Raw genomic sequence first — 15,804 nt, 5'->3', positions numbered from 1 at the left:
TCATGTGATGTGATTTACGCAGCCACCTTTGCGCGGATCGCGGACTAACACTATAACACCGTGTCCCCGAAAGCCTCCACAACTATTTCCAAAGCAAGCGTAGCCTTATTTGAATAAGGAAACTTATGTATTATTCAGGGGCGTACAGTAATTTCGGAAAGTTCGGGCAAATAGCGACCAACTTTAGCGTAATAACTTTGCCTGTTCGTATCCCAGATAAAACTATAAAACGAAATACAGGCCGAAGTTACTTTCGTATCGCCGGACAGGTTTCGGTATATTAATAATAATTAACCTTCATTTATTTTGTAGAATGGAGTCAAGGGGCAAGTGCTTTAATACTTACTGTAATACATATGTAATATATTCGCGTCATTATAATGCACTATCTGTTATCGTTATAAGAATAATATTTAGGCAATATTATTTTAAACCAATAAAATTTCTAAAACTTAGAATAGGTACCTAGTCAGCACAAGCAATATACGTAAGTACATTAATTAACTTTACATTCAGGCAACATTATTTAATTAAAGTAAAACACATTATTATATAACACTAAATTCCACATACTTTAATAATGACCAGTACCGGTATCGTCGACTTCAACTGAATTATTAAATTATGTGGAATACGCTTTAAACATTGTATTTTATAATAATTTATATCAGTAATTTATACCATTAAAGTGATTAACTTCTTCTTTCATCTCAGCAATTAATATTATTCAGTAAACTATACTCTTTTTTCAATTCTTAATAACCACGTCCTTGCTTTCTCGTACAAGGTGGTTGTTAGTAATTTTTGAACAATCACAAACACCCAGGCTTTGAGAAAAACACATAAATATTGTGTTCTCACTGGGAATCGAACCCAGAACTTTCGAGTGGAAGGCCAGCGCCTTACGCACTGCACCACGAGTGCCGCCAGTAAACTATACTCATTCGGCAACACTTCATATTGGTGTTTATAATTGACACGTAATTTTGAAGAAATCGGAGTCTTAAAAACATGAAGAGTACTTATATTGGAGGAAACCATTACCTGTAACAGGTAATAGCATATACCTGGTGTTCAATGACGATTATGTTATCATAACGACCGCCAGTGGTAGGAGATTGGTGGAGATAATTTGATTGATTCACATAATTCTATAAGGTAGAAAATTCTGTAATTATTCTAAGAAAAGGGTTTCCTGTATCTATGTAACTTTATAAAAGAGCCTTGGGTAATTAATCAATGACAATTATACATGTAATGAATAATGTGTTTTAACAAGGCTATGGGCGCCATGGCGTAGACATTGAATTGTATAATTTGTATAAAACAACGCAATTGAAACGGCTGAGGTGCGCGTAACTTCAAATTTCAAATCAAAATCTATTGTGAAACAAAATACGCACCACCGACAAAGCCCAACAAAATCACGACAGCGAAAACAAAACAAGGCTCGTGACGTCACGCAGACACGCGATAGGGTTGCCGTCGGCCCCTAATTGAATTACGGACATTCGAATTAAGTTTCGCAGGAAGCCACCCCGGCGGAGATTTAAATTCGGGAGGCAGCGGGGGGGGGGAACACTTTGAAAGATGGCGGCGACGTTACAAAACAAAACATGGCCGCTTTGAGAGGCTTCGCGGTCACACAGGCTCCCCGTGTGTCGCCGTCTGAAAAGTTGGGCGGCCATGACCTAGCTCGGGGGTAGGGAATCCAATCCCGGGATCCCGAATCCCGGGATCCCGGGATCCCGAGCTATTTTCGATACCTATGAATCCCGGGATTGATAAACATAATCCCGGGATTTCGGGATTGATTTTTTTATCAATTTTTATGGAAAATATAACAGAAAAAATACTTTTAGTACAAAATAACTACATTAGAAATAAACTGAGTTTGAATGAAGTTTGATGTGTAGGTTGCCGATTCATTTTATTTTTTCACATAGATTATTAAAAATGAGAAAGATTGGTAAAAAAACAATGCTTCGCACTTTTAACAAAGTAATTCCACCATGATATCATACGTTTTACGGCAGTTTCATATTTGGCTGACTAATTAGATTTATGAAGCGGAAAGGCCATAAGTACGCCATGATTATTTGCTTTACTATTTTAAATCTCGCTGATCTATTCATTATGTCTTTACTATCAGAAATAGCAATCTCATATTAAATTCACATTATTATTTATATTACAATATTATTTACTCCATTAAACTTGTGTATTTCCAAGATTTAACGTATACAATATTAACAATAAATGTCTTAAATAGTATAAAATATACTAGATTTATTTTTGACCGATTTTATCAATGTTATTTGTAAATATAAAAATTTTATATTAACAATGGAAAAAAAATCCCAATCCTGGGACCAGTTCCGGGATCCCGGGATTGTCAAATTGTAATCCCGAAATCCCGGGATCAGAATTTTGGCTCGGGATTGGATTCCCTACTCGGGGGGTAAATACCAAGTTACCGCACGATTTGTGAATAATATGTTACACGGAGCGCGTCATTAACATTACTTATTCTGAACAATCTGTCACGGCAATAAAAATAGGACGTTTAGTGCAGGTGAACTTTCGAAAATAATACAATATAAAAAAAGTCATTTTTTACCACGTTTTTATTAGCTCGTATTCTTGTTTGTCCAGTACTCATTTTTTCTTGTGTGTCCAGTAGATTTTTTTTCTTGTTTGTCCAAGATTTGTTTTGGACGATTGAAGATTTTTAACTAACTTCCCGACTAGTTAAACATTTGAAACTTTTAGAATATATCAGAACACGACGACAATGCATTCTTTTAATACTTTCAGCCTTTTTTAAGCAGAATTGAATTCATTTTCAGTTAATTCTGTTTTGTATGGAAAGTTATTATTGTTGGTTGCTAAAAGGGTCCTAGCACCTAAATTATTAATATATACGTGCGTTACTATGGAAATCAATATGAAATGTCAAAATGACATTTCAGTGTTTTATATTTATTCAGTATTTCTGTCAAGTACAATAAAAAGTTTTTATTAATACATTTGTCAAGTTTATATGATTCAACAGAAAATTTAAATACGTGCTTTATAAAAAGTTTTTTTTTTATCTTGTAATTATTTAAATATTTTATTCTGTATGTAGGTTATAATACCAAATGTAAATTAATGGAAATAAAGAAAATGACTGGGAAATACAGATGAATTGTTTTCCTTTACAATGATGAGAAAAAAATATATACAGATCGAGTGAGATTTCGTGTTAGGCGCTAGGTAACGACATTTTCTGCTGAAAAGAATTTTAACATCTTTGTCACTGACGTAGATCGCCTGTTGGAGGGAGTTAAATGATTCGTCACCGAAAAGAATAATATCTACATAATATTATTTGGACAGAAAAGTTATACCTAATGAAACTGAAGTGCGAAGTCGATACATGCTACGTAATACAAAATCGGTTAAATTTATTAAGCTCATGAGCAATATAAGGTAAGCCACAAGCAACTTTGAATAAAACAAATATACGTGATTCTCGTAGTATATTTCAAACACACGACGTATCATTTGCAATGCGTATTATATGAATATTCTTATAGTAATGACATCGAAAGGGTAGCACAGAACAGATTGATAGATTATAAATGTGAAAGGCAGTCGCCATGGACCAAAGTTTTGACGCAGGGTTCGCTGTATTACTTTATGATATAAAACGCTAGAGAAACAAAGCGCGCCGACTGACCTCAAATATTGAATGAGCGTATCGTTTAAATGACAAACTTAAATCCTTTAATGCATACTATGAGACAGATGTAAATATTGAGACACGTGTTTACGTTTATCACACTCCAGATACGTACCCTGTTATATTATACCCGGTAAGATAAGCCAGTTTATATTGATTTTTGTTTCCTAGTATAGCTAGGACGATTCGGCGCCGGGTCAACTGGGCGCCACGCAATCGAATTAATTTTGAAAATAAATAGACGTTCGTGAATTATGAGTACTTTTAAAATATATATTTTATGTAATATTAATATTTATATTTAAATTATTATTTAATAATTGGTGAGAATTTAAATATGCATACGTCAATAATGATTTAATTGAGCAATGATTAAGATCCAACGAAAGGGAGCTCTCTTATTTTATATAAAGCCTCAGACATGACAATTCTCAACATGGAGTAACAAACATTATGTTGAGAGCAAAATAAATTAAAGCTACTAAGTAGTAGATAGAAACTGATTGAAATTCCTAGCCTACGTTGTGTATAAAATCGTAACAAACGTGTCAGTTTTATTTCATTCGACAGTGCGGCACCCAGTTGTCCCATTCCCGACATAGTGATTGGCCCAGATAAACGGTGCGATCTTCTGCTTTCGACGCTGAAGCATAGTACGCTGGACTAAAATTTATTTTGTGAATTTTTGCAATGATTAATATAAAAAATCGACAGGTATTAATAGCTATTGGCACGTTTCTGAACACGAAAAGGGCGTGCATATTCTAACGTGTACGAAAAATATAAGAGTTTGTCCCTAATCATAAAACAAAGACTCATTAAGAAACTTTATTCTCCAGCGTCATTAAAGTAAGTAAGTAAGTAAGTAAACCAAACTTGTAATCGAAAATATATACAGAGAGACAACAAAAACGAAAAGACCTTTTGTAACAAAACGAGAGCAAAATTGTCTGGCCTTTCTTGTTAGCGGGTAAAATTAAATTACAGGAGTACCAACGTAATCATCGTTCCTTCTCACTTTTTGAAAGAGCAAGTGGCAATTATAAAAAGGTTCAATTTCCCGTCGATTGTGTACTAACAAAGTTTACTTTCTTTGACATCTTCACGTTGTCATTTAAAATTTGTTACGCGTGCGACGTGCCTCACATAGTAGGTACGAGTACCATCTCTTATCGGCCTTATAGTATAGACGCTACTCTCACAATTCAATTAGTTTTTCGAAAATTCACTTAGATGAATATACAGCCTGTTAAATTGAATTAATACGAATACAAAGTCTAAATAGATCATGAAAGAGATGCTGAAAACCGAGCTGACTAATATTTAGATTGACCTTACAATCAATGCTCCAAACTCTACATTTCAATCCAATGACACATTCACGAATAAAAAAATAAGAATAAATGTACTTAATTAATAACGACTTTTCAAGTGCAAATTAACTATTATAAACGTATTATTAATTTTAATAAAACACGACTGGATTTGCTGCTGACAGTACGGTAGTAACAAGAAAATGTACATATTAGCAAGTATTATCGTGCAAGTTGCAAGATTAAATGCATGTATCAAACAAGTTCAGGCGCTTCGGAATTTTCACGCAACAGTTGGAATTTGTGAGATATCTGCGCCTGCGCAGTAGAACGATAGCGGCGAACCTGCCGAATAAAAATAACTACACCGCACACCTACACTACACACTACAACCGCGAAAAACATTTTTGATGTGTACCAATTTTCACAACCGGTCGAATATCACCATTCAATGACAACATCACGTCTCGCATACGATTGAAGAAGGAGATTGGTGTGACAGTCAGCACTTTTACATGTAAACAGTTATTATCGCGATAAGCACGAGTAGTTTAAAATACACACTATTTATTGGTGCCAATAAATCCATGCGCAGGCGCTATAATAATACGATGCATTTCCATTTCCACCATGAATTGACAATTCACACCATAAAAGAAAAGAAAACGTATATAAAGAAAATCACAAGTTAATGGTGAGTAAATACCAATAAAACCTATTAATTTAAAAAAATATTTAAAAAATCTTGTGTAATTTTAGAACTAAGAAATCGTCTTCTTACATTGTAGAAAGATTTACATACTAAATATGAACGCGCATATCTATGGTATAATCAATTCATTGATCTGACAGGAAAATTCATTTCAGGCTCGTTTACTCCAGAATCGATCACCTCTTTCAATATCATGATGCTTTCATACTTAATTGTATTTCGTGACAAATTTTTGTTTCATATTTCTTTCGTTCATTTGTGATTTTACGCCATCGCGGCCTATATAAATTTACTTTGCGAGACGCGGGAATCGAACCGTCACCCGCGGATTCAGAGACTCTGCTACTGTTTCGCCGTGAGATATGACAATAATGATAATATGCACATAATTATGGTGTATCTAATTACAATATTACATGCACATCCAAATGACATACGGTCGTAACTGTAAATGGCAGAGTAATTTAAAGTAGCTATCTTTCTTTCTTTTAAGTACAATGAGGCAAGATTGGCTCCTATTAAAACGTAATCTAGATCGTTAACCTGAACTTGTATGATAATGAACATGTATAATGTATGACTTTGAACACGAATGCGAGCGAATAGCATTAGCAAGAATCGTTGCGTTCGCTCCTTTGATGCATTGCAGTGGAGCAACGTCGTTGCCAAACGTGACGACGAATATCAAATCGCCACCTCAATACTACAACTAGATAACTTGATTTTCACTGTTTTTGAGATAGATATTGAATATGATTTTACATTTCCTTCCCTCTAAAATAATAAAACTAAGTCAGAAGTTAATGGAAAAAGTATTAATTTTGTGTTTGAAAATACTAGATAATTTTAAAACCATAAATGCATTAAATAAATAAAAGTATATATCCACAATATTTTTCATACAATTTTACATTATTTAATTGTTCCCAATTAGACAAACCATTTTTATTTTAAAAAGTAATAATTGTAGCCTAGATTTATGTTAATCAAGTAAAGTTTAAATTTCATTTTCCCAACAATGACCAAATCAGAGTTATCTAGTTGTTGTAGTATTGAGGTGACGAAATATATTACCATTTTTTTAATATAATACCATCATCATGATCAGCCTGAATCTATTCACTATTGAAGACCTGCCCAAATTGATAAATTGATTTCTCTCCTCTCGGTTCCGTGCGTTGCTTTCGTCGCTACAGACTTATATTACAGCGCCCTGACGTGTCGGCCTGTATAATATAGAATTTCCATTATATTTGACTTTCGTATGATGCAATTATCATCAGCCTAGATCTATATCTACACACTGAAAGGTTAAGGCCTCTTTAAGCTAGTGCCCGCTCCTTATGTGAAACAAATAAAACACACTATTATAATATGGCATAATATTTATCTAAATAGTTGAAAAAAAATATGCTTCAGTTGTGTTGTGCTTTGGAGCCGTCATATTAACATGGCGTATGTAATGAATTGTAGTTTGAGAGTGTGCCAAAAAACTTTCCTTCTTAGGTAGTATTTATTATACAATATATTGAAAGCATCCCTTGACTATAAAACGAAATTATAGAATAGACGTTGAATGGAACTATCCCACAAAAATAAATTATTGAGATAAAATATTTAATTTACTTTCAAGCGTTTTCATTATATTTGATATTCTACATTTTTTTCTTTTTGATTATTTATATGCGTAAATATTTTTAATTAATAAAACTGGCAATTACTTGGTAGCAATACGTTAAGTATAAGATTTTTTAAAACAAAGTTTGTGTTTATTTGTTCTACAATTTGAATTATTGATATTGAGAGCAGTACTATCAGGCTTATAAACTTATCTTTAGAAAAGTCCAAAAATCATCTACGATATTGATCTGAGCTGTTTGTGTGTATGTAGCCCGAACACGAATAGCTCAGAAATAGTGATAAAAACTTAAATATTAAATGCCATAGGGGTATTTCTAAAACAAAATAAACATACCCCATTATAATACATTGCACAATAAAAATACTTTCTGTATTTGTGTATTGACTTATAGACTCATGCAAGGCGAATATTGGCGCCTATTGATACGTGTTGAAACACCGACACTGTATCGATAGACGGTAAACATTTGCCAGCCAACGCGCATAACAACGGTGAGCACCACGTGACCACGTAAATTCGTCTGAGTTGGTCACGTGATCTCACTCTTGTGAAAGGTGACGCGTCGCGTGGCCCATGACCGCAAATGTTTGCTGTCTATAGACACAGTATCGGTATTTCAACACGTATCAAAGGGCGCAAACATTAGTATTACTTGTTTCATAGTAAAGAGGCAGCATTAGAGGCATCAACGGTAAATTGCAATAAGCATTATCATTACAATATAGTCAGAATTCAATTTTAAACCACTGCTGTAAAGACATGAACGTGAATTCGCAATATTCAGACTTATTTCAATATAGATAAATTTATTTTTAGATCTGTTTGAGAACGAATGACATTTGTAAGCGATGGGTTTTTTTATTGTTCAGTAACTGTTAATAATTTAAATAAATTTTAGACAAACTGCACGACGGGGTTTTCTCTATTACGATATTTATTATTACCAAACTGCATTGACAAGTTACCTGAATTAGTCATGTTCATTACCCAATTGCGACGAAAAGATCGATTTCAAAAGGTATCTGCCGCCATTCGGAAAGAAACAATTACCAAGTCAAACAAATTGACAAAATTTACGCGGAAAATTAAATTTATACGGAAATATCGTAAAATCGGCGAAGATGGTCGTGAATACTGATCATAATTTGAATGAATCAGCTGGACGCCGATGACCGGTGTAAAAAATACTATTCTTCCACGGCCGACGGTGATATTCATCCATGACTGTATTTTATTCGTCAGCTGGTCTGCTTTCCACTTTATCTTGTAGTAATCAAACAAGCAGGTCATTTTTCAACATCCGTCCTACCTAAATTCAAAATAAAACGTATGCAATTTCAATTTTCGGTAAAACTTAAATTATCTCAAAACTATCGCCCGTGGACCAATGCAATCATGTCGACCTGTTAACTACTATACTATTGTAATAAGTACCTGTTAAGCCTACCATCGTTGGCTAAATTGAGCTCATCGCTTCGTTTTATGAACCAACACAGTTTAATTAATTGAAAGGCACGAATTGGATCATACATCGCGTTTTTTTACTTTTGTTACATCTCTTAATTAGACCGGAGATGTAATCATATAATTCTCAATAAACGGACGTTTCCGACCGAGATATTTACTTATACGTACATATATTTACCAAAATTGCTTTACCGGATGAATTGAATACAAAATATCTCATTGTATTCAATTTACGATATTTCTGTACCTTCAGTGAATGATTACTTTACTGCGCAAATTTTGATTTATTATATTATATATTTGTCTTGATTTGCCTGTTTACCTGTAACGTATGAGAGAAAATATTATAGTATGTAATTGTGTAGGAGAGAGCGAGATAGGGAGAAGACGTATTGAAAGGGTTAAGGTGACAGAAACTTACACGCAAATAAATGAATCAATTAATTTCAACGGGTCGTGAAAGACAACATATGATAGATTATTCTCATAATTAATAGTTTCACAGATGTTTACGATGCATTACTAGCATATCGAGTAGGTACATATAAAGTATTAAACGTGCTTGGGACAGTTTTCAACATCATAATGATGTATGTTGCAGAACTACGCCACATCCAATAATGTTGACAAATGGCACTGCCACCTGGTATTATGTTTATAGTTTATTATAATAGTTACCGAACTTTAGTACTCTTATCATTAATTTAAAAATAGGTGCTCATACTGACGACGAAGCTAAGCATGTATTTTCAGAAACAATGATTTACAATTGTAACGAATTTTCCAACTTTTCATTTGTTATTATTTTTACAAAATCAAACCAGATATGGGTATGTACTACGTATATTTAAGTTGAAGAATGACGATGGGAGAATGTGGTAATTTACTGTCTAGTTGAACTTGGACATGCTTCCAGTATTATTCATCAGGAAAAGGGTAAACATTTGAGTTTTTTTTTAATTGGCTCTACAATCATTTATGGATCTGAGTCGCATCACGAAGAGGTTTATAAACAGATTTTTGTTTTACGGTAAATGAATATTAGTCACTTGCTAAACCTATAAGGTCCAAATGCATGATGAAAAACAACATGTGAATTTTCTCCAGACCAGGGACTCAAACGCGTAACCGCTCGGCCATCGTCAGCGTTAAAACACTTGAGTTTACCTAGAAATAATAATATACTGATTGATAAATCATTTTATGTTATTTTGAAAAGGTAGGCTTTACTAAGGTGTTATCTACGAGGAAATATTGATTTGTCTATTTTAATCACACCACTGTTGACTCTGATTAAATTTGCAAAGTAGGTAAACATTCACCATTATTTACGTAATATGTAAACTATCTAGAAGCTTATGAGTAAAATCAATTATTATATAACATATTAATTTACATAGAGAGCTATCAGTGAAGTGTGACAAAAATATTATTATTACTAACGCAATAAGCTGGGCAGTCGTGCATTGGTGAATTTAGGAATAATTCTAAACTTTTCGCGCTCACAAGTGCGTGGTACACCTGTGATACATCGACAAATAATATATGAACCCAGTGAAACTATATTATTCAATAAAAGTAAATAATGAACAAGTAAATTATGACTTTCAGCATACACCTGCATAATATATCCGTGTTAATCGAAGTGAAAAATATCGTCGAAACATTATAGAGTTTGGTTATATCAAACACCAACAAAAAGGGTGTTTTCAATTAAGTTTCTATAGCAAGGTTTAAGGAATTGTTTATTTTAACTTTTATTGGTGTTCACCCTTTGTGGGTTGGTAATAAAAGTAAAATTTACAGACATCAACATTACAAGCGTTAACTACACATACACAGTAATGTGGTCCGTGAACTCGGTGAATAAATGGGTGGAACCAGTAGCATCTAGAACTCTACAATAAAATTTAAATAAATACTAGTAAACTCTTAATGGCCGGTTCTGCATATGATATCGACGTAATGTAAAACTGACTAATTTCGATACCTATGCATAGATAATATTTTAACAAAACAGTTAATGTCACAGCAACATCGCTTTTTACGCGGTCTAAATTGTTGCCATTTTTTAAATTACGATTTTCCGGAAATCACTTAAGATTTTTTTAAATTGACAAATAATCGCGACAGCATAAATACTGCAAAATATAAATTGAATAATTATGACATAATAGTTAATAGAAACTTTTAATAATTTAATGGTTGCTTCATCAGTTTTCAATTGAATACATGCATGTATTGCGGATAAATTATTCCTAGAATTCATTAATATTATTGACAAATTCTCTACTTTGATTAATCTGCGAAATCTACAAAATTTTAAATGTTTGCAATTTCCGTAAATGCACGACAATTATGCATTACTTTTTATTCGGTATTTGCGTAGATAATTGGCATTCAATAGAATATTGATTTGTCCCATACTACATTATTATTTAATTGATTTATGTTCACAAAACGTAATTGTTTGACAGCAGCTGTCACTTTTGTTTATATTTCTCCACCTGTTTACCGTTGTGCTATTTCTTATCAATCCGAAAATCGTCTGACTAATGCAAAATCAGTCACCTATTTAAACAAATATTACCATGCATTACGACCTTGCCGTCTTCTTTTTCATACATTGACAACGATAGGACGTGTCACATAATTGTATAAGAAGTATTAGTGTATGTGAAGACTTACCAGGAATTGTGAGGCAGGTAATCCAGAACCAGTGCATCCACCAGTGAAGCGTCATGATGAAGAGACCATGCGCCGGCCGCGATGAACCTGAAATAATAAAAAAAACAATATCTGTTATTACGTATATTCTGTGGCGTATATTAATAATAGAATTAATCCCACAATGCTTATAATTTTGTTCTTTCATAATATATATTATATATATACAAGTTCTTGTTCCGGTTTCAAGCTTTCTTTAATGTGAAATATATTGACATAATATGTGTAATAATTATGTCGATATCTACTTGAATAAATTTAAATATAACATTGTTATCTATACATTATTCATATGCATATTATAAGCAGTAGGAATGCATTTAAATTTATATAACACGTTTCTATTTTAATGACCAACATGCCAAAGTATGTCATATGGGGAAGTAAATATACCTACGATCCCCGAATTTGGATGTCCGCAAATTTTAACATAATGCAGTATAAATCGCATCAGAACGTGTGTACCTAAACAATTTTACAAGTCCTGCATACACGAAGTATGGCGAACCTACTGTTTGCAATTTATCGGAAAGATATAACGTAAAGTAATTCTATAATACGAGAATTATAGCCTAAACAATAAAATTGTCAACATGTTTGAAACTTTATACTTATTATCACGTTGATTTTGGCTAATAGCAATAACTGAAGGGTTCCTTCCATACAATTTAGAGAATTATAATGAAAATATTGATGAAATGATCTTGATATTGACCCTTAAGTGCGAACCAAATTGGTGTGCATGTCGCGGACTATCACGTGACGTCACAGTAAGCTGCCGCTACGGGGAAGGAGTGTGGAATGTCATTGTTCTTGGTGTTTAAAATGTTATCAGACTGATGCTCCTATCCCGTAGCACATTTTGAACCTTTAAACGAACATTGTCAGTTGGCAAAATCTGCCGAAATCACTAAAACAGCAATGAGGTAACCTCACGTTGAACTGCACTGTATCGACACCTGCATGACGTTTTGAACGTTTTTATCATATTCCACATGCCTACACTTTTCGAATGTCATGTCAAAATAACGTTTTGTATATAGCGGTTGGCACATGTTTTTTCGATAAGAATATTGTCTATTATCTATGGTCTGCAGGTTGGGTTCTGTTCAGAATATTATCTATAGGTGTCATGCCGCAAGTATTTTAACGTACGCACACGTAGAAACTGTTAAAACCAATTGAAATTAGCATGAATAATTAATAATAATTGAAAATACTAATACATTATAGTAAGCACTCTTCATCAGTGTCATTTTTCAGTGAATTTACAGAGATGGTGATGGTTCAAAATATTCTGCAAAATGACGAAACCACAGACTAAATTTGTCGCCGCGACAGCGTGACAGTAGGCGACATGCACTTATTAAGTGTAACTACTCAGCAGTGGTTTTTATCGATCATACAGTTTTAAAGGTCGATTTAACCAACTAACACTGCAGATTATAATACTTATAACTTATAACCGTCAAATATTATTATTTTACCGCCAATAAGAAAACCAATGAAAATGTATTAAAGCAGTTCCTTTTTTATTAAATTTATGGTATACTAAACACGTAAAAGAAAATGGTCGTAAAGAATTATTATTAGTTAAAACAATATTGTACCTACCTTATATACATGTAACGGAGATGATTAAATTTGATGGTAGACAGACAAAAATATAAATACTTATTCGAAAAAAAACGAGTGGGATGATTTCATTCAATTCGAACTGGCTTTTATATAATAATTTGAAAGACATTAATTTGGAAAATAATTTACCACGAACATTCTGTCAAAGATAATATTGGTAATAGAAAGAGAGGTTTTCGAAAAGTATGAAATATTTTTCTTGGAATGTTTCAATAAACTGTTTTGTCCCACGCGTTACGACAGTACAGTAGGGTCCAGGCGGAGGTCAACTTGGGAATGTGTTTCAAACATTTCGAGGCTTTGATCCCCTAAGTCTGCGAATGTATTAATAATTAATTAAGGTACCTACCTATATGTACATTTAAACGTTGTTGAAAGGCTTTATGATAAATTACGTATTATGTACGCCTGTACGGTTTTATTTCGATAATACGATATTATGAGTAAGAAGTATAACCTTTTCTAATAATATATAATATAATAAAAATATTATTAGACATACAAAAATAGATAAAAAATATAATTGACTAACTGAAGTACCCGGCTTCGCACAGGGTCGCGTCGTGGTTATATTTATCTTAGATATTTAAAAAATAATAAGAAGTAATAATTTTTTCAATATTAAAATATCTGTGTAGTACAATATGGCAATATGAAAATAGTTCTAATAGGAGTAAAGGTCAAACAAAAAAACACTAAATTAAAATCGAATCCTAAATATGCAAACGTTATTAATGTTATTAATATGTAGTAAAAAAAAACCAAAATTGGATGGAACAAACAAATAATAAACTTTGTATTTTATATAATACTAATTTAGAAACCTTCGCAGGTGTGCGCACAACAACTGACAAAAGTTTCATCGCAATCGGATGAATGGTATAGGAACGCATACGGATAGAAGAAGATGGTGATTTTCTAATTCAGAAATCTTCGTGGGCATGCGCACAACAACTCACCAAAGTTTCATTGCAATCGGATGAACGGTATAGGAATGCATACGAATAGAAGAAGAAGAAAATGGTTGTACCAATTTAAAAACCTTCGCGGGCGTGCGCACAACAACTGGTCAAAATTTCATCGCAATCAGCTGAATGGTATAAGAACGCATACGAATAGAAGAAGATAGAATAGAAGAAAAAAATAGTTGTATCAATTCAGTAACCTTTGCGGGCGTGAGCACAACACTTGATCAAAATATCATTGCAATCGGATGAACGGTATAGGGACGCATACGAATAGAAGAAGATAGAATAGAAGAAGATAGAATAGAAGAAGAAGAAGAAGATGGTTGTACTAATTCAGTAACCTTCGCGGGTGTTGTCACAATTACTGACGAAAGTTTTATTGCAATTGGATGAATGGAATAGGAACGCATACGAATAGAAGAAGAAGATGGTTGTACTAATTCAGATACCTTTGCGGGTGTTACCACAACAACTGACGAAGGTTTCATCGCAATCGGATGAATGGTATAGGAACCATACGAATAAAAGAAGATATAATGATGAAGAAGAAGAAAATGATGATTTTTCTAATTCAGAAACCTTCATGGGTGTGCATACAACCATTTACCAAAATTTCATTGCAATCGGATGAATGGTATAAGAACCATACGAATAAAAGAAGATAGAATGATGAAGAAGAAGAATATGATGATTTTTCTAATTCAGAAACCTTCATGGGTGTGCATACAACCACTTACCAAAATTTCATTGCAATCGGATGAATGGTATAGGAACCATACGAATAAAAGAAAATAGAATGAAGAAGAAGAAAAAGATGATGATTTTTCTAATTCAGAAACCTTCATGGGTGTGCATACAACCATTTACCAAAATTTCATCGCAATCGGATGAATAGTATAGGAATGCATACGGGACAGACAGACATTCATTTATATATAGAAGATATAGCCTATACTCTTCGCGCAAGTGCAAGCAATAAGTTGACAAAGTTTTATCGCAATCGGATGAACGGTATGGCAGCGCATAAAATACGAACAAACAAACAAACAAATATTATTTTTTATATATTAGATTAATGTGTTACACTATTCCATACCAATAGTTTATAGTGACCGGGGTGTCATCTATCGGCACACAAAGAAATAAAAAAATATATAATTGATTTATGTTGTAGGTACCTATACTATTTTATACCAACAGTTTCTAGTAACCCGGGTGTCGTTTTTTGGCATCTTCAGACACTATACACATTACACATTTGTCTGTGGTAATTACACAACTGGCACGAATTATAGTTACTTACGATGCATATACTAAATTAACATATTATTATAAGTGAAAATTGAATTGCGTCAGTATAGGAGGGATTTGAGTATTACTGATACACCTGAAAATAGCCGTGAAAACTGGATAGCTCGAAGAATATCCCATATTGTAAAAAATCAACCGGTCACCGATTTTTGAGAGATCGCTATTGATTGGAGCTTGTGACCGAGAATTCTTGATAAAAAATTACAAAAGGTGATTCTCGAATCTAAGGGATTCGAAAAATTGCTGCTAGGAAAAAATAAGTAAAAAATAAATAATAAAGAATTCGGCGCTAAAATTA

General features: G+C 33.1%; 1 protein-coding gene across 3 annotated transcripts in view; it reads right to left on the bottom strand.

Annotated features, from left to right (window-relative positions):
• The window catches only part of LOC147072614 (uncharacterized), a 205,793-nt gene that overhangs the window by 37,146 nt on the left and 152,843 nt on the right, over positions 1-15,804 (bottom strand). For all 3 annotated transcript variants that reach the window (XM_085947017.1, XM_085947015.1, XM_085947016.1), the window contains exon 3: positions 11,551-11,637. In XM_085947017.1, coding sequence (XP_085803143.1) covers positions 11,551-11,605 — 55 coding nt within the window. In that variant the 5' untranslated portion in view covers positions 11,606-11,637. The remainder of the gene's footprint in view (positions 1-11,550; positions 11,638-15,804) is intronic.

This window comes from Rhyacophila brunnea, unplaced genomic scaffold (genome assembly GCF_057557595.1).
Source record: "Rhyacophila brunnea isolate RB1 unplaced genomic scaffold, BYU_Rbru_1.0 scaffold_2, whole genome shotgun sequence".
In the NCBI taxonomy this organism is placed as follows: Eukaryota; Metazoa; Arthropoda; class Insecta; order Trichoptera; family Rhyacophilidae; genus Rhyacophila; species Rhyacophila brunnea.
This window is presented reverse-complemented; position numbering and strand designations above follow the sequence as displayed.